This window comes from Podarcis raffonei, chromosome 18 (genome assembly GCF_027172205.1).
Source record: "Podarcis raffonei isolate rPodRaf1 chromosome 18, rPodRaf1.pri, whole genome shotgun sequence".
NCBI lineage: Eukaryota > Metazoa > Chordata > Lepidosauria > Squamata > Lacertidae > Podarcis > Podarcis raffonei.
The window spans coordinates 9,835,522-9,856,281 of NC_070619.1; the positions used below are offsets into that span (position 1 = coordinate 9,835,522).

Sequence of the window (20,760 nt, forward strand, 5' to 3'; positions counted from 1 at the left end):
GCATCAATCTGGGTCTCCTTTTAAGACATTGCTTTTCCCTCGTTCTGAAGGCTTCGCACCCCTCATTCCAAAGTTTGGGGGTCCGGTTCTCCATCGTGCACCCCCATCCTTCTCTCTCTCTCCCTCGTCTGCCTTCCAACATCTTTTTAAAAGAAGGGAGACGATAAAATCCAGGCGCCTTTTAACCTGTGATCTGCTGCGTCTTGATGTTAAAATTCCTTTCCCCGCCGGAAGGTTTAACGCCTTCACCCCTTTACTCCTTTGGAAAGGTTTTAAATGCAAAACAAAGGAAGATGTGCTGCGCTGTTCTTAAAAGAGAGGCCTTCACTTTGGGGAAAGACCCATAGCTCAGCGGTAGAGTTTCTGCTTCGCAGGCAGAAGGTCTCGGGCTCAGACCCCAGGTAAGGCTGAGAAGGCAGCCCTTTTCCAAAATCCTGGAGCTCTGCTGCCACTCAGTGCAGGGCAGTCAGTGATACAGCAAGGCTGTGGCTCGGGGAAAAGCAGCTTCCAGTCTTCCTTTTTAAATCAGCCTTTGGTTCAGAGTCATGAGCTCTGGAACCATTAATAATAATAATAATTTATTTATGCCAAAGGACCAACAAAGGTCCGTATAGTAAAAGCTATGGTTTTCCCAGTAGTGATGTATGGAAGGGAGAGCTGGACCATCAAGAAGGCTGATGGCCGAAGAATGGATGCTTTTGAATTCTGGTGCTGGAGGAGACTCTTGAGAGTCCCATGGACTGCAAGAAGATCAAACCTCTCCATTCTGAAGGAAATCAGCCCTGAGTGCTCACTGGAAGGACAGATCCAGAAGCTGAGGCTCCAAGACTTTGGCCACCTCATGAGAAGAGAAGACTGCCTGGAAAAGACCCTGATGCTGGGAAAGATGGAGGGCACAAGAAGAAGGGGACAACAGAGGACGAGATGGTTGGATAGTGTTCTTGAAGCTACCAGCATGAGTCTGACCAAACTGCGGGAGGCAGTGGAAGGCAGGAGTGCCTGGCGTGCTCTGGTCCAAGGGGTAACAAAGAGGTGGACATGACTAAACGACTAAACAACAACAACAATTTATTTATACCCCGCCCTTCTGGCTGGGTTTCCACAGCCACTCTGGGCAGCTTCCAGCAAAATATTAAAATACAATAATTCATCAAATATTAAAAGCTTCCCTAAACAAGGCTGCCTTCAGATGCCCCCCTTCATTTGAGGATCACGGTGTGAGCACAATTCAAAGAGTTGGTGATGACCTTGAAAGCCCTAAACGGCCTCAGCCCAGTATCCCTGAAGGAGCATCTCCACCCCCATTGTCCAGCCTGGACACCAAGGTCCAGCTCTGAGGGCCTTTTGGCAGTTCCCTGATTGTGAGAAGTGACGTTACTGGGAACCAGGCAGAGGGCCTTCTCGGTGGTGGCGCTCGTCCTATGGAACACCCTCCCATCAGATGTCAAGGAAATAAACAACTGTCTGACTTTTCGAAAACATCTGAAGGCAGCCCTGTTTAGGGAAGTTTTTAATGTTTGATGCTTTATGGTGTTTTTCATATTCGGTTGGGAGCCGCCTAGATGGGTGAGGTATAAGTAATAAATTAGTAGTAGTAGCAGTAGCAGTAGCAGCAATAGTAGTATTGTTGTTGTTTAGTCGTTTAGTCGTGTCCGCCTCTTCGTGACCCCCTGGACCAGAGCACGCCAGGCACTCCTGTCTTCCACTGCCTCCCGCAGTTTGGTCAAACTCATGCTGGTAGCTTCAAGAACACTATCCAACCATCTCGGCCTCTGTTGTCCCCTTCTCCTTGTGCCCTCCATCTTTCCCAACATCAGGGTCTTTTCCAGGGAGTCTTCTCTTCTCATGAGGTGGCCAAAGTATTGGAGCCTCAGCTTCAGGATCTGTCCTTCCAGTGAGCACTCAGGGCTGATTTCCTTCAGAATGGAGAGGTTTGATCTTCTTGCAGTCCATGGGACTCTTAAGAGTATCCTCCAGCACCAGAATTCAAAAGCATCCATTCTTCGGCGATCAGCCTTCTTTATGGTCCAGCTCTCACTTCCATACATCACTACTGGGAAAACCATAGCTTTTACTATACTCACCTTTGTTGGCAAGGTGATGTCTCTACTTTTTAAGATGCTGTCTTAAAATAGTAGTATTAGTATTATTAAATGGCCTGACTCAGTTTAGCTAAGTTCCCCTGTTCTACATTCCCGTTTCTGGTATTTTCCATTTTTCACTTTTGCCACGAGCCGCTTTAATTGGTATCCACACAGAAAAGCAGGAACACAAATAGGAAGACAGAATGAAACCGATCAGGAAAAGCCACAAGGGTGGGACTTCCGGAGGCGGCGCAAAACCGTGATGGCGGACCTCTTCGAGCTCTGAAGAGGGGCACCGCAGAAAAGGGTTGCTCGCGACGGCGCAGCGGCAACCCATCAAGATAAACCACGGGCAGAGTGAGTCCGTGGCCGTGGGACCCGGCGGGCACCTGGAGCGACCCCGAAATCACAAAAGGAACCCCGTAAGGGGCTCCGGAGTGAAGGAGGGGGAGCGGTGCTGTGGGTTCATCGCTCTTTCTGCGGAGGCGAAGCCGCGCGGCTGTCACGGATGAGCGCGGACCTTTCTTCCAAGAAACATCGGGCTGAAACATCAAACCCGTGAGTAAGGACCTAAGATTTCACAAATTAAATCGGAAAATTTGGCTAAAAACGGGAGACGAGAAAGAGGAAGTCCGTCTTCCGACACTGCTTTTAAGATCAAAGCAGACGGTCTAAAGAGCGGAAAGCGCTGTGAACAGGGAAGCTTTGAAGCTTTAAATCGGGACTTTCGTGCACATTTGAATTTTACTTTTAAAGAATAAATACAGCATAAAATTGACCTGGAGCGGACACCCCAAGGGCAAGGGAAGACTCTAACCCCAAATTCCCGGGTGGCCGGGTAAAGTTGTTTAAACTGCGGAACTGTTGCAAGCTTCCAGATACTTTTGTAACTTTTGAGCTCATCTAGCTGAAGTGGATACAATTGCAGGCACCTTGCTGGAACTTTGTTATATGTTGAAAAGGGCTCTGCAGGACTTTTCTTTTAGCGTGCTGGAACTAATTTGCTTTTAAAATTGTTTTTAAAGTTGGAACAAAGAGACTTTAATTGTGGAAAGTTACCTTCTTCTTACTAAAACTTTGGTGGCACTCCCCCTAGAGGACATTGGGAATACAGAGGCCTGGGAAAGTTTTTTTTTGTTTACCTTCTCTCAATAGACTGTTTTTAATTCTGGACTTGCCTTTCCCATGGGATTACAACACTTGACCTTGAACGTTGACTGATGAGTGGCACAGGAAAGACAAGAGCAGCCAAAGCTAAGGAAGCTAAGGAGAAAGAGAAAGCAAAAAAGCAAGCACAGCTTTTGCAAACAACTTTAACTCAGGGACGTAGATTATCAGTTCCAGCTGTGCTTGCGACACAAAAAGTAGAAACCGAAAAGCCTGAAAAATCTGAAGAGGAAGATATGGCAGCAGGAGGAGCTGAGGCAGTACTGAAACAAGTTTTGGAACAACTGTCAGCAATAAATCAAAAAATTGATAACCAATCAACAAAAATTGACCAAGCAACATCCTCGATTCAGAAATTGACAGATCAGGTTTCCCAACATACTCAAGCAATTGAAAAATTGCAAGGAGCAACAGAAGAGAATCGTAAACTGGCAGGGGAAGCCGTTCAAATTGCAACATCAGCTAAAAAAGAAGTCGAGGAAGTTAAAGCGGAAGTCAAGCCTCTTCATAAACAGATAGGGGACCAACAAACCTATCTCTCGTTGGTGGAATTGAAAAATCGCGAGACCAACCTTAGACTAAGGGCAGTCCCAGAAATTGAACAAGAAGATTTGAAAGGACTTTTGACAACAGAGTTTACAAAGTTCTGGGACTTAAAAGAAGAAATTGATTTTAAAATTGTATCGGCTTTTCGGTTGGGAAGATTAGTAAGAAAAGATAGATCCAGAGACTGCTTAATAGCTTTGAGATCAAGGGAGGAGAGAGACAAAATACTAGGCCTACACTTCAAAAACTCAATTGTGATACAAGAGAAAAGGGTGGAAATTTATCGAGATATTCCTAAACAGTTATTGGACTTGAGAGCCACCTACTCAGATTTGGCTAAGTTACTGAGACTCAACACAATTCCTTATAGGTGGGAGTTCCCACAAGGGCTATCATTCACTTACAAACAGAAGAAGGTTAAAATAAGATCACCAGAGGACTTACAAAAGTTCCAGCACGACCACGGAGAAGACCTCCAAAAAGAAGCAGCAGCTAATTGGCCTATACCCAACCCAGGTGGAGCAATACCTGCACCTTCGGAACCAGAGGAGAAAGAAGATACACCGCTCTAGGTGTAGCAGAATAGTTCAGGATGTCTCTGCGGCTACTCAGTTGGAATATAAATGGCGGAAATTCCCCGGAGAAAAGAAGGAGGTTATTTCACATATTGAAGAAAGAACAATTGGATATTATTTGCCTACAAGAAACCCATGTGACCAGGCTCCACAGGAAGGTTTTGGTAAATAAAAGATTAGGCCAAGAATTTATTTCGTCTGACAAAGTAAAGAAAAGAGGAGTGGTGATCTATGCTAAGGAGAGCCTGATACCCAAATTTCTATTTAAGGATGAACAAGGAAGAATTTTGGCAATTGAAATTCAAACCCAAGGAGAAAAAATATTGATATTAGGAATTTATGCCCCAAATGACGGGAAATCAGAATTTTTCAAGAAGCTGCATGAGACGTTGCTGGACTATCTGGACTATGCTAACATCATAATGATGGGAGATATGAATGGAGTGGTGTCTACACATATGGATAAGTCTCACAACCAAAACTTAACATCTGATGGCAGACTGCCCAAAACTTTTTTCGAACTGACTGACAATCTGGATTTGATCGACATATGGAGGACAAAGAACCCCCTAGGTAAAGAAGGAACTTTTTTCTCTGAGGCCCACCTGTCTTGGTCAAGGATCGACCAAATCTGGACCTCCAGGGGGCTGGCACCCAAGACTAAAAAGGTGGAAATCTGCCCAAAAACATGCTCCGACCACAACGCCTTGAAAATAGAACTTAGATTAACTCAACCCGGTTCCTTCAGATGGAGAATGAATGACACACTACTAAGAGATCAAGAGATTGTGAAAAAGGCCCAAAAAACATTAAAGGACTATTTTGAGATAAATCTGAATACTACAGTTGAAAAAAGAACGATCTGGGACGCAAGTAAAGCTGTTATGAGAGGGTTTCTGATACAACAGAATTCAATCAAGAAAAAACTCTGGAACGGAAAGAAGGATAAAATATTGGAGAAAATACACCAAGGAGAAAAAAAACTGAGAACCAAACCAAAGTCCAAGGAGGTGCTGAGAGAAATTAAATTCCACCAAGCAGAATACTCAAAATTGATCAATCAGGAGATTGAATGGAAAATAAAACAGATGAAGCAAAGATCTTTTGAATCAGCAAATAAATGTGGAAAGCTGCTAGCTTGGCAGCTGAAAAAAAGACAAAAGCTAAACACGATAACAAATCTAGAGATTGATGGAAGGACCGTACAGAAACCAGAAGAAATTAGGAGGTGCTTCCACAGATACTTCAAAGAACTGTATGCACAGGGACCCCAGAAAGAATCAGAGATAGATCAATTTTTAAAGATAAATGGACTATCAAAAATAACTCAAGATAAAAGATCAATCTTGAACTCTATAATAACCACACAGGAAATTGAAGGTGCCATTCAGAATATGCAACTAGGCAAATCTCCAGGCCCGGATGGACTTACCTCCAAATATTACAAGGTTCTGAAGGACTATTTGATACAACCTTTGTTGGAGGTATGTAACCAGATTATGGATGGGAAGAGGGCACCAGAAACGTGGAAAGAAGCCTTCATCACATTGATACCTAAGTCAGAATCTGAAAAGACTCAGCTTAAAAACTACCGTCCCATCTCACTCCTAAATGTGGATTACAAAATATTTGCAGACATTTTGGCAAATAGACTTAAAAAAGTCTTAAATGAAGTAATTCATAAAGACCAAGCTGGCTTTCTCCCTGGTAGACATTTATATGAGAACACTAGAAACATCATTGACATTTTAGAACTTTTGCAGACTAACAGGAACACAAGGGCGGTGTTAATCTTTATTGATGCGGAGAAAGCATTTGACAATATATCTTGGATGTTTATGAAGAAGAACTTGGAGGGGATGGGAGTGGGACGGGGGTTTGAGAATGGATTACATGCAATCTATTCAGAACAAAAAGCTAAATTAATAGTGAACAATGTGGTGACGGAGGAATTTAAAATTGAAAAAGGGACACGACAAGGGTGCCCTCTATCCCCTCTGTTATTTATTTCAGTCCTGGAGGTGCTATTGAATATGATCAGAGAGGACCGGTTGGTACAAGGGATAGAGGTCGGAGTGAAACAATATAAACTGAAAGCTTTTGCAGATGACCTAGTTTTGACACTGCAGGAGCCAGAATCCAGTACAAAAAGAGTTCTCGAACTTATATCTGAATTTGGTCGGGTGGCGGGATTTAGGTTGAATAAACAAAAAACTAAGGTTCTGACCAAAAATTTAACAATTACAGAAACAGAGGGGTTTCAGAGAGAAACAGAACTGAATGTGGTTAAAAAAGTGAAATACCTTGGGATCTATTTGTCCTCCAAGAATTTGAATTTATTTAAGGATAATTATGAGAAATGTTGGTTGGAAGTTAAAAAGGATTTAGAAATTTGGTCAAGATTGAAACTTTCCTTGTTGGGAAGAATTGCAGCTATAAAAATGAATGTGTTGCCGAAAATGTTATTTTTGTTTCAAACCTTACAGATCGTGGACAGAGTGGATTGCTTTGGAAAATGGCAGAAGGATATATCTAGATTTATCTGGCAGGGCAAAAAGCCCCGAATAAAGTTTAAAATATTAACAGATTCGAAAGAAAGAGGGGGGTTTGCCCTGCCGGACTTGAGGTTGTATTATGAAGCTGCAGCCTTCTGCTGGCTGAAAGATTGGTTTTTGTTGGAAAACACCGATGTCCTAGATCTGGAAGGTTTTAATAATGTTTTTGGATGGCACGCATACCTATGGTACGACAAGGCTAAAGCACATAAATTGTTTAAAAGCCACATTGTCAGAAAAGCAATTTTTGCAGTCTGGATGAAATATAAAGACTTACTAGAGAGTAAAACTCCGAGGTGGCTATCACCAGTGGAGGCCAAGGCCCGAAAAAGACCCAATATGGAGGCCTATTGGCCGAAATATTGGGAATTGACTGAAAAAATTGGAGACAATTGGAAGTTGCAGAGCCAGGACAAACTAAAAAATAAGGTGCGAGACTGGCTACATTATGCTCAAATTCAAGAGGTTTTCAAAATGGACAAAAAAGTTGGTTTCCAGGTGGAAAAGTCGAAACTAGAGACAGAATTGTTAGAACCAAAGACAAAGCTGTTATCTAGAATGTATAACTTGCTGCTTATGTGGAATTTACAGGATGAGACAGTTAAATCTGCTATGATTAAATGGGCACAGGATGTTGGACACAACATTATGTTTGAAGACTGGGAAAGGTTATGGAACACCGGAATGAAATTCACGGCCAGTACGGCCTTGAAGGAAAACATTATGAAAATGATATACCGGTGGTACATGACCCCAGTCAAGTTAGCTAAGATACATCACCTGTCTGACAATAAATGTTGGAAGTGTAAGGAAGCAGAGGGGACTTTCTTTCACCTCTGGTGGACATGCCCAAAGGTTAAGGCTTTCTGGGAAATGATTTACAATGAGTTGAAAAAGGTATTTAGGTATACCTTTCCCAAGAAACCAGAGGCCTTCCTGTTGGGCATGGTAGACCAGAAAGTGTTAAAGAAGGACAGAACTTTGTTTATGTATGCTAGTACAGCAGCAAGAATACTCATCGCAAAGAACTGGAAGACACAAGATTTACCCACGCTGGAGGAATGGCAGACGCAGTTGATGGACTACATGGAGATAGCTGAACTGACCGGCAGAATCCGAGATTTGGATGTAGAAACAATTGAGGTGGACTGGAAAAAGTTTAAAGACTACTTGCAAAAGTATTACAAACTGTATGAATTTTAAGACGGTGCATGATTTGAAAATGATACGCTTTAGCAATTATGATTAAGTAAATAGTAAACTAAGTGATAAAAGAGAAAAGGAGATAATATGAAATTGAACATGTTACGTTTATTTTAAAGGTATAAAAATTCTGACATAATACATTGAATATAGATACATAACATGTAAAAGTTACAATAAGGTATGACATAAGGTAACAAATTGCTGACATTGTTAATATAAAGAACGCAGAATCGGAAGGGGTGGGGAAGTCCAATTTGGGATTTTTGTTAAAAAAAAAAAAAAAATGGTTTCTTGTAAACTCCTTGTTTGTAATGTATAAAATTTGGAAAGAAACGTAATAAAAAATATTATAAAAAAAAAAAGGAAAAGCCACAAGGACACTGATAAAGAGGCCAATAGCCCCGCCCTGTGGCCATTACCCACGACAGCAGCTGCCCAGCGGAATATAAGGACTTGCATCTATCTCCAGGGCTAGGCAAAGGTCCCTGGTCTCTCCTTCCCTTACAGCAGTGGTCATAGAATCATAGAATCATAGAGTTGGAAGAGACCACAAGGGCCATCGAGTCCAACCCCCTGCCAAGCAGGAAACACCATCAGAGCACTCCTGACATATGGTTGTCAAGCCTCTGCTTAAAGACCTCCAAAGAAGGAGACTCCACCACACTCCTTGGCAGCAAATTCCACTGTTGAACAGCTCTTACTGTCAGGAAGTTCTTCCTAATGTTTAGGTGAAATCTTCTTTCTTGTAGTTTGGATCCATTGCTCCGTGTTCGCTTCTCTGGAGCAGCAGAAAACAACCTTTCTCCCTCCTCTATGTGACATCCTTTTATATATTTGAACATGGCTATCATATCACCCCTTAGCCTCCTCTTCTCCAGGCTAAACATGCCCAGCTCCCTTAGCCGTTCCTCATAGGGCATCGTTTCCAGGCCTTTGACCATTTTGGTTGCCCTCCTCTGGACACATTCCAGTTTGTCAGTGTCCTTCTTGAACTGTGGTGCCCAGAACTGGACACAGTACTCCAGGTGAGGTCTGACCGGAGCAGAATACAGTGGCACTATTATTTCCCTTGATCTAGATGCTATACTCCTATTGATGCAGCCCAGAATTGCATTGGCTTTTTTAGCTGCCGCGTCACACTGTTGGCTTCAACCCATGTGCCGTGGCTCCCTGGGGTGCCTTGAAGGATGGTCAGGGGTGCCGCGGGCAACACTGGCCTCTGTCCCTCTTTTCTTCGCTCCCTCCTCTCATGCCCTCTCGCATCTCTGCCTCCCAAAGGCTGGCACGGCTGTTTATTGCAGCACCCCTGGCTACAAGCTCTGCAGGCGAATGGTGCCTCTGGGTTTGGCCAGGGGGTGCTGGGTGCAGGGGCTGAGGCGGCCATGGAGCAAGCAAGCAAGCAAGCAAGCGGGCAAGGGAGCGCAGCCAGCCAGTCCGCCAGTCCTTGCTGTTGGGAATGGACAGACAAGTCCCAGGCTCCTGTGGGGCAGTGTAAGGAAGCACCTCTTTTGGGGGTGGTTGGGGGGCAGCTCAAAGACCAGCGACTGCCCGGAGGACGCCCAAGCAGAGAGAAGAGGAGGCTGAGTACGATTTGCCACAGCACCTGAGCACAAGGGCATCTCTGCAAAGCTGGATGTTGGATAATTTATAGAACATAAAGCAATTTCCCTAGGAAGAAAGCTGGCAGCATTCAAGCCCTTTTAATAATAATAATAAATAATAATAATCATTTTATCATTTATACCCTGCATGTCCAACTGGGTTGCCCCAGCCACTCTGGGGGGCTTCCAACACACACAAAAGCATAATTTTAAAAATCAAACATTAAAAACACCCTGATACAGGGTTGCTTTTTTAGTTTAGAGAAGAGGCGAGTAAGAGGCATCCGCACAACATGACCGGTCCAATGAAGTCGATGTTGAAGAATCCTTGCTTCAACATTGGTGATCTTCCAGTACACTGGTATTAGTTTGCCGGTCTTCCCAAGTGACGTGTAAAAATTTCCGGAGACAAAGTTGATGGAAGCTTTCGAGGAGTTGGAGATGGCGTTTATAAGTGGTCCATCTTTCACCAGATGGGCTGGGCTAGCCCCTTCGGGTCTTCTGATGTTTGCAATGTCAGGAAGTGTAAAGCAAAGTTGCCATTTATGAGTGGTCCATGTTTCACAAGCAAACAGTAAGGTTAAACCTGCTATAGCTCAGTTGGTAGAGTAAGGTAAAAGGGGTAAAGGGGACCCCTGACCATTAGGTCCAGTCATGGCTGACTCTGGGGTTGCAGCGCTCATCTTGCTTTATTGGCTGAGGGAGCCGGCGTACAGCTTCCGGGTCGTGTGGCCAGCATGACTAAGCCGCTTCTTGCGAACAAGAGCAGCGCACGGAAACGCCGTTTACCTTCCTGCCGGAGCGTTAGCTATTTATCTACTTGCACTTTGACGTGCTTTTGAACTGCTAGGTTGGCAGGAGCTGGGACCGAGCAATGGGAGCTCACCCCGTCATTGCGGGGATTCGAACCGCCGACCTTTTGATTGGCAAGTCCTAGGCTCAGTGGTTTAACCCACAGCGCCACCCGCGTCCCTAGTTGGTAGAGTGTTTTTGTTGTTTAGTCGTTTAGTTGTGTCCGCCTCTTCGTGACCCCCTGGACCAGAGCATGCCAGGCACTCCTGTCTTCCACTGCCTCCCGCAGTTTGGTCAGGCTCATGTTTGTAGCTTCGAGAACACTGTCCAACCATCTCGTCCTCTGTCATCCCCTTCTCCTTGTGCCCTCCATCTTTCCCAACATCAGGGTTTTTTCCAGGGAGTCTTCTCTTCTCATGAGGTGGCCAAAGTATTGGAGCCTCAACTTCAGGAGAAGTTGGTAGAGTACGAGACTCTTAATCTCAGGATCGTGGGTTCGAGTCCCACGTTGGGCGAAAGATTCCTGCATTGCAGGGGGTTGGACTAGAATAGATGACCCTTCCGGTCCCTTCCAACTCTACAATGGTAGGATTCCCTGATCCCCAGCTTGGCTGGATACGAAATGAGTTCCTCATGCTACAGCATCTCTGCTCTGGAGTGCCAGAGGAAGTGGCAATGAAACTCAGGCGCCTTTGGGTGGCAGGAGCGAGCCGAGTTGAGGCTGAAGCTGGCAAGCCACACTTTCTCAAATAGAGGTCACCGGGATGTTGTCTCTCCCGGGCGTGGTCTCTGAGCATCCTCTGAGCATCATCCACCAGAGCAGGAGCGGAGGACCGCTCCGGAGGGAGAAATTGCACTCCGCCATGTGAAACTTGAACCTCGCCGAAAGGAAGGCTGCAGCCCAGGTTTGGAAAGCCGCCGGCACCTCCGTGCTGATATTGTGGGGTTTATTTTCCAAATATAGATGCTGTAACTGTTATAATTACTGGAGAGGAGCAAGCAAGGGCCGTATCTTTTTCTTGGGCACCTGGCAAAACAGGGGTTCCCATGCCAACCCCAGCAGCAATCCTGGATTTAAATCTTGAAACTGGCGTGGGTGGGGGAGCGTTCCTCTCCGGGTTAGACCCCCCCCCACCTAAAAATATTTGCAATGTCCTGGAGGGAGGGTGGTTTGGGGCAGGAGCCTGGGGAACAGGAATAACTTGACTTGTCCTACTCTGCCAGATTGGTACATTATTATTATTATTATTATTCCTCAAGGTGATCCCCATGATGTAGAAAAAGACGGAGACTTTGTCAAGAAGCAGAAGACACCCCAGCACCTTACGTGGAGGAGGTGGCCAACCCAGGCCTGAGTGAGAGAGCGTGCAGGGGTTCTCAGGCACCCCAAAACCTCAAGGGGTATCTCTAAAGGCAAAGACTCGCTTGCCTTTTTTTGCAGGAGGCAGCTGGGGGCCTCGTGCAAAACGAGCGTGTGAGGCGGCCCAAGGGGCTCCATCCAGCCGGCGTAGAAGCGCAGCAGAGGCCCACCTGCCACCCTCTTGTGCGGAGCTGGAAGCGGAGGAGGGAGATTTGAGGACGTTTATTCTGATCCTCCCCGGATAATCCTGGAAATTGCTTTCCCATCTCCGCCGCTCCCTCCCCGCCTGCCCATCTGCGATGTTTTAAGAGGGCCAAGCGAAAAGCCAGCCTCCTCGCCTCCGGGAAAGACCCTCGCCTCTGCCCCAAAGATGCCCACCTCAAAGCCGCTGGAGGACGAGTACTGGATCGAGGGGTCCCGCAGGGATGCAGTCCTTGAGGATTTCTACATCATGGGCCCGGAACTCGGCAGGTAAGGATGGGATCTAGAATTCCTTCTGGCTGTTTATTATTACAGCGGTACCTCGGGTTACATACGCTTCGGGTTACAGACTCCACTAACCCAGAAATAGTGCTTCAGGTTAAGAACTTTGCTTCAGGATGAGAACAGAAATCGGGCTCCGGCAGCAGCAGAAGGCCCCATTAGCTAAAGTGGTGCTTCAGGTTAAGAACAGTTTCAGGTTAAGAACGGACCTCCGGAACGAATTAAGTACTTAACCCGAGGTACCACTGTATTATCATCGGCATGCATGACACTTTGGAGGGACCAAAGGGGTGGGAAGCCATTTTATTCTGAAGATCACTAGTCCATCTAGCTCAGTACAGTCTACACTGGCTGGCAGCAGCTCTCTGGGATTTCGGCTTACGTGGAGATGTCGGGAATTGCACCCGGCACCTTCTGCGTCCAAAGCAGGTGGTGAAACGCTAAGCTGTGTGAGTTACTTCACTGTTTGGAAACTCCCTGTAAGATTCCAGGCCTTGTGGATTCGAATACAGGACTGGTTTTAAGTTGGAACGTAAGACGCATTATACTGAATCAGACTATTGGTCCATCTAGCCCCATACTGTCTACACAGGTGGGCAGCAGCTCTGCAGGGTTTCAGGCAGGCCACCTTCCCCAAATTTACTTGGAAATGCTGCTGAGAATTGAACCCAGGACTTCAGCAGGCATAGCAGGTGTTCTACCGCTGAGCTGCAGTCTTTCCTCTAAAACAGAAACAAGATTCCAGTCCTCATGTTTCGGAATAAAGGGCTGGTTTTAACAGGTGCCTTAGACTGAGTCACTGCTCCACCTATTATTATTATTATTATTATTATTATTATTATTATTATTATTATTGATTTGCATACCGCCCTTCATCCAAAGATCTAAGGGCGGTTCAAAGCATAAAAACACAAAATGCAGAATAAAAACAAGAACGTAAACAAAGCGAACCAATAACCCTCCCTTCCAGAATATTAATCACCCCCAAACCTGGTCGAAGAGGAATGTTTTTGCCAGCTCCCAGTGCCAGGTTTACATATAATCTAAGCAAGCTATAGCTTAGGGCCCCACTCTCTTGGCGGCCCCGCCCCCCAAAAAATTAAAGGGGGGAAGAAACCTGGATGTACATTTCCGAAATATGAGATAAAAAAACCAATAAAATAAAACCTACATCCAGCAACAGTGTTGGGTAAGCTCCTATTTGTTATCTGCAAATGGCTTTAGATACCTATTAGGTCCATAAATGACCATATAGCATATATTCAACACAAAAAAACAGCAACTATTTGTTGTTGTCAAAGGACAGCTGGACGTAGAAAGGGCCCTATTACCTTCAGGAGCTGAGGGCCTCATCAAACCTAAATCCGGCCCTGCTTGCTCCCTAAAGGTGTATAATGAAGGAGCCAGAAAAGCCACTCTGGGGAGAGAATTCTACAAATGGCAGAGCCACTGCAGAAAAGGCCCTGCTCTCGTGTTGCCAACATCCGGACCTCACGTGGAGGAGGCACACAAAGAATGGTGCCAGGATTGTGGACATGGTCTGGCAGCGGCACTCCGGGGGTCTCAGGCAGGGGAAATATTTCCAGCCCACGCCCCCCAGAGATGCTTTTGGGGACTGAATTTGGGGAATCTGCAAGCAAAGCGGATGCTCTAGCATCTTTGCCCCAACCATAGGAGTTCCCTTACTGTTAGGTAAAGGTAAAGGTAAAGGACCCCTAGACAGTTAAGTCCAGTCAAAGGCGACTATGGGGTTGCGGTGCTCATCTCGCTTTCAGGCCAAGGGACCCGGTGTTTGTCCGCAGTCAGCTTTCTGACTCATGTGGCCAGCAGGACTAAAACGCTTCTGGCGCAACGGGACACCGTGACGTAAACCAGAGCGCATGGAAACGCCGTTTACCTTCCCACCATGGTGGTACCTATTTATCTATTCGCCCAGGCATGCTTTCGAACTGCTAGGTTGGCAGGAGCTGGGACAGAGCAATGGGAGCTCACCCCGTCGTGGGGATTCGAACCGCCGACCTTCTGATCGGCAAACCCAAGAGGCTCAGTGGTTTAGACCACTCGCCACCCACGTCTGTTAGGTGTTACCACCTGCATACTGTTAGGTGATGTACTGTAAGATTCCAGTCCTCGTGATTCCGAATTTAAATAGGAAATTAAGAAAGTGCAATGTACTGAATCAGACCATTGCCCCATTTAGCTCAGTATTGTCTACACTTACCGACAACAGCTCTGTGGGAGGTTGGTGAGGACCGTGGCCTGGGAGAGTTTTGGGGGCCAGACACCAAGGTCTGGAGGGCCGCATGTTTCTGCAAATGTCTAATTCTTTCCAAAAAATATATATTCCTTTTTCCTTTTGGTGCCCCTGTTGTGCTACTGCCCCTAAGCACGTGCTAAAATCTGCCTAGTGGGCAATCCAGTCTTTTGCCCTTCAGGGTTCAGACCCCACCCCACCTTGCACCGTCACAACGAAAGCTGTGAAACTCTGCGTGGGAGTCAATCCCATTGCGCTCAGCAGCCGATAAGCACTGGTTCGCATTCTGCACCTCTGGGTGCGCATGCCTGCCACCAGAAACACGCCTGGGCCGATGTCTCACACCCCGGCCGAGCTGCCAAGGACTGCTTTGCACTGACAATAACAAATCATAAAACAACTCTCGCTCGCTTTTTTCATTAACCTGAAGAGCAAGCCCCCTCTTGCCATTTTTGTCCACAACCCTGCAAGGTGGGTGAGTCTGTGAGGCTGGCCACACCCAAAGCCACACACCCTGGGATATTCAGGGCCGAGTAGAGAGATTTGAACCCTGGTCTCTCTCAGGTCGTTCCCCGACAATCTAACCACTACACAACACAGATAGTGATGATGTTTAGCAGGATATTTAGTTTCCTTGGGTGGTGTTTAATCACTTGGTGAACATTCAAGCTGCTACATAAAGGAACTTGCTAGCTGGAAGAATATTGATAAACAATATATCCTCCCCTGCCACCCTGAACATCCCCACAATTCTTTGAAAGCTAAATTTTGCAAGCAGAGCAACCTTGCACGTTGTTAAAGGGGGGCTGGAGTCACGAATAGAGAGGAGCGGCATGATTAAGAAAGGCTTTTGCAGAATTGCAGATAAACTCTTAAGTGAAAGCATCTGTTCTTCTCTCACTCCCATGAGCCAGATGGAAAATTAACAAAGGCTAAGGTGTCTGTTTGTTCAATTTGGCTGAGCATGCCTTAAGAGAGATACCACGGAGGCGGTGGCAAGACTGAAAGAAAGGCAATGAAACAGTGAAATGAATTCCGCTTTTTCTCCCTCCCTCCCTGGGAGAGCCAGAGAGAGAGAAAGACTCTATGTCCCTAATTAAGGATTTACCCAACGGCTCTGTTACAGCCACCGCACTGATCAGGATTAATATCCCCCAAATATAAGCGTTTTAAAAACACATCTCAATGTGTATTTACTAGAAGAGCATGCCAGGAGCTTCCTAAAGACCCAACACATTTACCCCCACCGCCGCTTGAACGTTCACCAAGTGACTAAACACCACCCAAGGAAACTAAAGGTAAAAGGTAAAGGGACCCCTGACCATTAGGTCCAGTCATGACTGACTCTGGGGTTGCAGCGCTCATCTCGCTTTACTGGCCGAGGGAGCCAGTGTACAGCTTCCGGGTCATGTGGCCAGCAGGACTAAGCCACTTCTGGCGAACCAGAGCAGCGCACGGAAACGCCGTTTACCTTTCCACCGGAGCGGTACCTATTTATCTACTTGCACTTTGACGTGCTTTCAAACTGCTAGGTTGGCAGGAGCTGGGGCCAAGCAACGGGAGCTCACCCCGTGGCGGGGATTCGAACCGCCGACCTTCTGATCGGCAAGTCCTAGGCTCTGTGGTTTAACCCACAGCTCCACCCGCGTCCCAGAGTAGTAGCAGAGTTACATTCCCCCTTTTACATGCACAGCAGATAGTTGGTTGCAGGCTTGTGTGAGCCTCTCGCTACTATACAACTCAGTCTGCCTCAGATTGAATTGTACATTCCTGGTAAGTTCCCTTGAATCCCTCTCCAAAGAATAAAGAAGCCACAATCTTATTCAAAGTCAATAAAAGAAGTTGACTCACATCAGTTCACAGTTGGATTCCTGAAGGCAGACTTAGTTACAAATATGTACATGTGGATCTACCCAATATGGGGGAGGAATCCCAGTGCTTCTGCTAGCTGAGAGCTAGCAGAGCAGTCTTAGCTAAAACCTGGTCAAATGAAGAAGGAAGTCAAAAAGAGAGGTGTGCTGTGTGACTCGTCCTTTTGTTACCTGGGCAGGTGAGGTCACACCCACCTTCTATCACATGCAAAAGGAAGGATGCTCTAGCCAGGAGGAACAAGGAAGTTTCAACTGGCTGGACCAAACATTCCCTCGCATGTCTTTTCTAGCATTACAAGGAATGTTGTACTTGACTGCCTCTCATGGATCACATCCTACAAGAATTTCAACCTATCTATCTGTTATGTACTGAGTTGAATGGGATCCAAAAGGCAGCAGTCTGATTGGTCCTAGAACAATAGGATTCAGAATGCAGCAGTCTGATTGGTCCTAGAACAATGCAGCACTATGATTGGTTGGCAGGAACCACCCAATCATGCCCCAGATAGAAGTGAATCCACAACCTGATTGGCTTACAGTAGAATTCCGGAATTAGCCAATCATGTGCAGCCCATTGTGTAAATAATGTATATAAAGCAGATACTTTGAGGGGACATTCATTCATTCCTCCTCACCACTATGAGCTGAATATAGAGCATGAAATCACTTTGCGACTCTGAGTATATTTCACTATCTCTTCTTCTTTTACCCTCCTTTATAACTTTCCATGTGCATGGAGAATATGCCAGGTGAATCTCAGCGTAATGCATGGAAATGTGTCTGGACGGACAGTGTGGCGTAATGGTTACCTCGTAGGACACGAAAAGGCAAGGGGTCAGCAGAGGAGCGCTGGAGGTGTAAATCAGACTTTAAAAAGCTCCTCTCCTAGGTTCCTATTTAAATCAGCCCTTTATTCCGAATCATGAGGACTTGACTGTTGCTCTACAGTGGTACCTTGGTTGTCAAACGGCTTGGCTCCTAAACGCCGCAAGCCTGGAAGGGAGTGTTCTGTTTTGCGGACATTTTCCAGAAGCCAGATGTCCAGCGTGTCTTCCCATCAGCTGCAGGCGCTTCCTGCGCTCAATCGGAAGCCACGCCTCGGTTTTCAAATGCTTCCAGGTGTCAAACGGCCTCCAGGAACAGATTAGTTATCTAGTTATCTCCCGGTTGGACTACTGCAACGCGCTCTATGTGGGGCTACCTTTGAAGGTGAACCAGAAACTGCAATTAATCCAGAATGCGGCAGCTAGACTGGGGACTGGGAGTGGGCGCCGGGACCATATAACACCGGTTCTGAGAGATCTGCACCGGCTCCCAGTATGTTTCCGAGCACAATTTAAAGTGTTGGCGCTGGCCTTGAAAGCCCTAAACGGCCTCGGTCCTGTATACCTGAAGGAGCGCCTCCACCCCCATCGTGCTGCCTGGACACTGAGGTCCAGCTGTGAGGGCCTTCTGGCGGTTCCCTCATTGCGAGAAGTAAGGTTACAGGGAACCAGGCAGAGGGCCTTCTCGGTAGTGGCGCCCGCCCTGTGGAACACCCTCCCTTCAGATGTGAAGGAAATAAGTAGCTATCCTATCTTTAAAAGACATCTGAAGGCAGCCCTGTTCTGGGAAGTTTTTAATACTTAACGCTGTATTGTTTTTAATACTTGATTGGAAGCCGCCCAGAGTGGCTGGGGAAACTCAGCCAGATAGGCGGGGTATAAATAAATCATATTATTATTATAATATTGTATTATATTATAATATTATTATTAAATTATTATTATAAATAAATTATATTATTATTATCATTATTATTATTATCATCATCATTATTATTATTAAGTTCGACAACCAAGGTACCACTGTATTTGTTTTGGAAATGACCACAGCCTGCCAATCAGGCTGGGCCAGTGGCCTGACTCAGCACCAGCAAGGCTCCTGTTGCTCCATCTCCACCAAAGATGGAGTTTCAGGCATTTTGTCAGCATCTGACGTCAAAGTCGGTTTTGCTTACGCTGCTGGAAATATACAGAGATGTGGGCAGGATGAAATTGCAAAGGATCTAGGGAGGGAAGGGGGAAAGTGAGCACAGCTAATTTTACTTTCCCATCCACCTGCTGCTGCAGATAATGAGGTTCGGCGGAACAGATGCCAAAACCAGGCTATTCTTAGCGAGAGGAAGTATATCTGGTGCAAATTCCGGAGACGCTGCGATTTCCTTTATCCTGATGGATGTTAAGAGCGGCTGTTTCCTATCATTTCCATTTCACTTTTAATTTGCACGGCGCCTTTTCTATATTGCTGCAAGGCGGTTTGCAGCGACGAAATGTACAACGAAGACCACACGCCTTATAATAATCAATCAATCAATCTTTATTACGGTCCAGAGACCCAACAAATCATTACAAATCAATACACAATTCAGACAAGCCTTCCTCCAGGTTAAACAAGCATTTTGTTTAGAATATAGAGCTCATTTGTTCTTGCAACCACCGATAAAAACTTTGCCACTGCTAACGTTCTAGCATTTGTCCGGTCTTCCAGTAGGAACCTGACATAGTGAGCCTCTGATTTTCCCCGGAAAGGTACCAGCAAGGGTAATATCAGTTCAGCCCTGGCCTGCTCATATTTTGCACAGTGCAACAAAATATGTTTTATGGAATCGATGTCTTGAGCACACGAGCAAAGTCTGTCCTGGTAGGGAACTCCTCTCAACCTGCCATCCAACACTGCAGAGGGAAATACATTTAGTCTAGCTTTGGTGAAAAGCCTTCGGTAGTTTGGTACTGTCAGGTTTTTAATGTAAGATGTTGACTTAAAGACATACCCATATTCAACTCCTACTGCCAGCGGACTACAGACTGCGTGCAATCGAGTTCGCAAGTCACTGTGTGCATTATCCCATAATCTTTGCTTTAAAATCTTTTGGGCACCTTCATAACCCAGGTAATACACTTGTGGGGGAGACAGACCAATAGAGGTGGCTTTTTTAGCCATGGTTTTCTGCCATTTGCTGACAAATTCCTCATTGGTCAGGTGTTGGTACAAACCCTTCCCTAGATTAAACACTGAAATCCTGAGCCAATGTCCAATACAAAAAGGTCTTAACTTTGAAATGGAAAAGCTTATATATAAAAAAAGAAATATTCAATAATCCTTTGGGATACAGTAGTGCGCATCAAAGTTAACTCTCAAGACATCAGCAAATCATGAAACAGAAACAGAAATTCACTCTTAGGTTACAATAAATAATTACCCAGCTATGATCTTTTTTAAAAACATTTTTTGATTCATTTTCACTTTTAACATTTATCATCATACATAAATCATCAGATGTCAAGGAAATAAAACAACTACAGTGGTACCTCAGGTTAAGTACTTATTTCGTTCCGGAGGTCCGTTCTTAACCTGAAACTGTTCTTAACCTGAAGCACCACTTTAGCTAATGGGGCCTCCTGCCGCCAGAGCACGATTTCTGTTCTCATCCTGAAGCAAAGTTCTTAACCTGAGGCAATATTTCTGGGTTAGCGGAGTCTGTAATCTGAAGCGTATGTAACCTGAAACGTATGTAACCCGAGGTACCACTGTGTGTGTCTCTGTGTGTGTGTGTGTGTGTGTAGTCCGGCCCCCCAAAAGGTCTGAGGGACAGTGGACTGGCCCCCTGCTGAAAACAACTATCTGACTTTTAGAAGACATCTGAAGGCAGCCCTGTTTAGGGAAGTTTTTAATGTTTGATGTTTTATTGTGCTTTTAATTCTGTTGGGAGCTGCCCAGAGTGGCTGGGGAAATCCAGCCAGATGGGTGGGGTTTAAATAATTTATTATTATTATTATTATTATTATTATTATTATTATTATTATTAATTTTGGCGCGTATGCGGGTGTCCCTGGCTGCACCTCAGGAAGCCAACTCCCAGGCTCTGTGATGCACAAGCCACTTCACTCCCCCCCCAAAAGCCACTTCACTCCCCCCCCAAAAGCATTTCTTGTCAGCCTGTGCTGATCAGCATGTAATCTCCCCGTAAACACAAATTTGCCAATCTGCTCAGAAGGGACAGAGGCCGTCAAGTCCCCAGGCCTGGGCCAGACGGGGTCCCTTTCGGGCTCCAAAGCCGCTTAAAGGTTTAGAGCTTCTTTAGCATTGCGGTTTTTAATTAAAAACTGTTTTAGCAAAGGCAAGCCAGAAGCATGCATGAGGACTGGGGGCCGGTCTCTAAGTCCCTTCTGTACCCAGCTGTGTGGATCCGAAATCCCAGGAAAGTCCAAACATCCCCATCCTAGT

General features: G+C 45.7%; 1 protein-coding gene across 1 annotated transcript in view; it reads left to right on the forward strand.

The window, feature by feature from the left end:
- The first annotated feature begins 11,997 nt into the window (after positions 1–11,997).
- The window catches only part of LOC128405815 (calcium/calmodulin-dependent protein kinase type IV-like), a 36,004-nt gene continuing 27,241 nt past the window's right edge, over positions 11,998–20,760 (forward strand). The window contains exon 1 of the mRNA XM_053372786.1: positions 11,998–12,357. Coding sequence (XP_053228761.1) covers positions 12,257–12,357 — 101 coding nt within the window. The 5' untranslated portion in view covers positions 11,998–12,256. The remainder of the gene's footprint in view (positions 12,358–20,760) is intronic.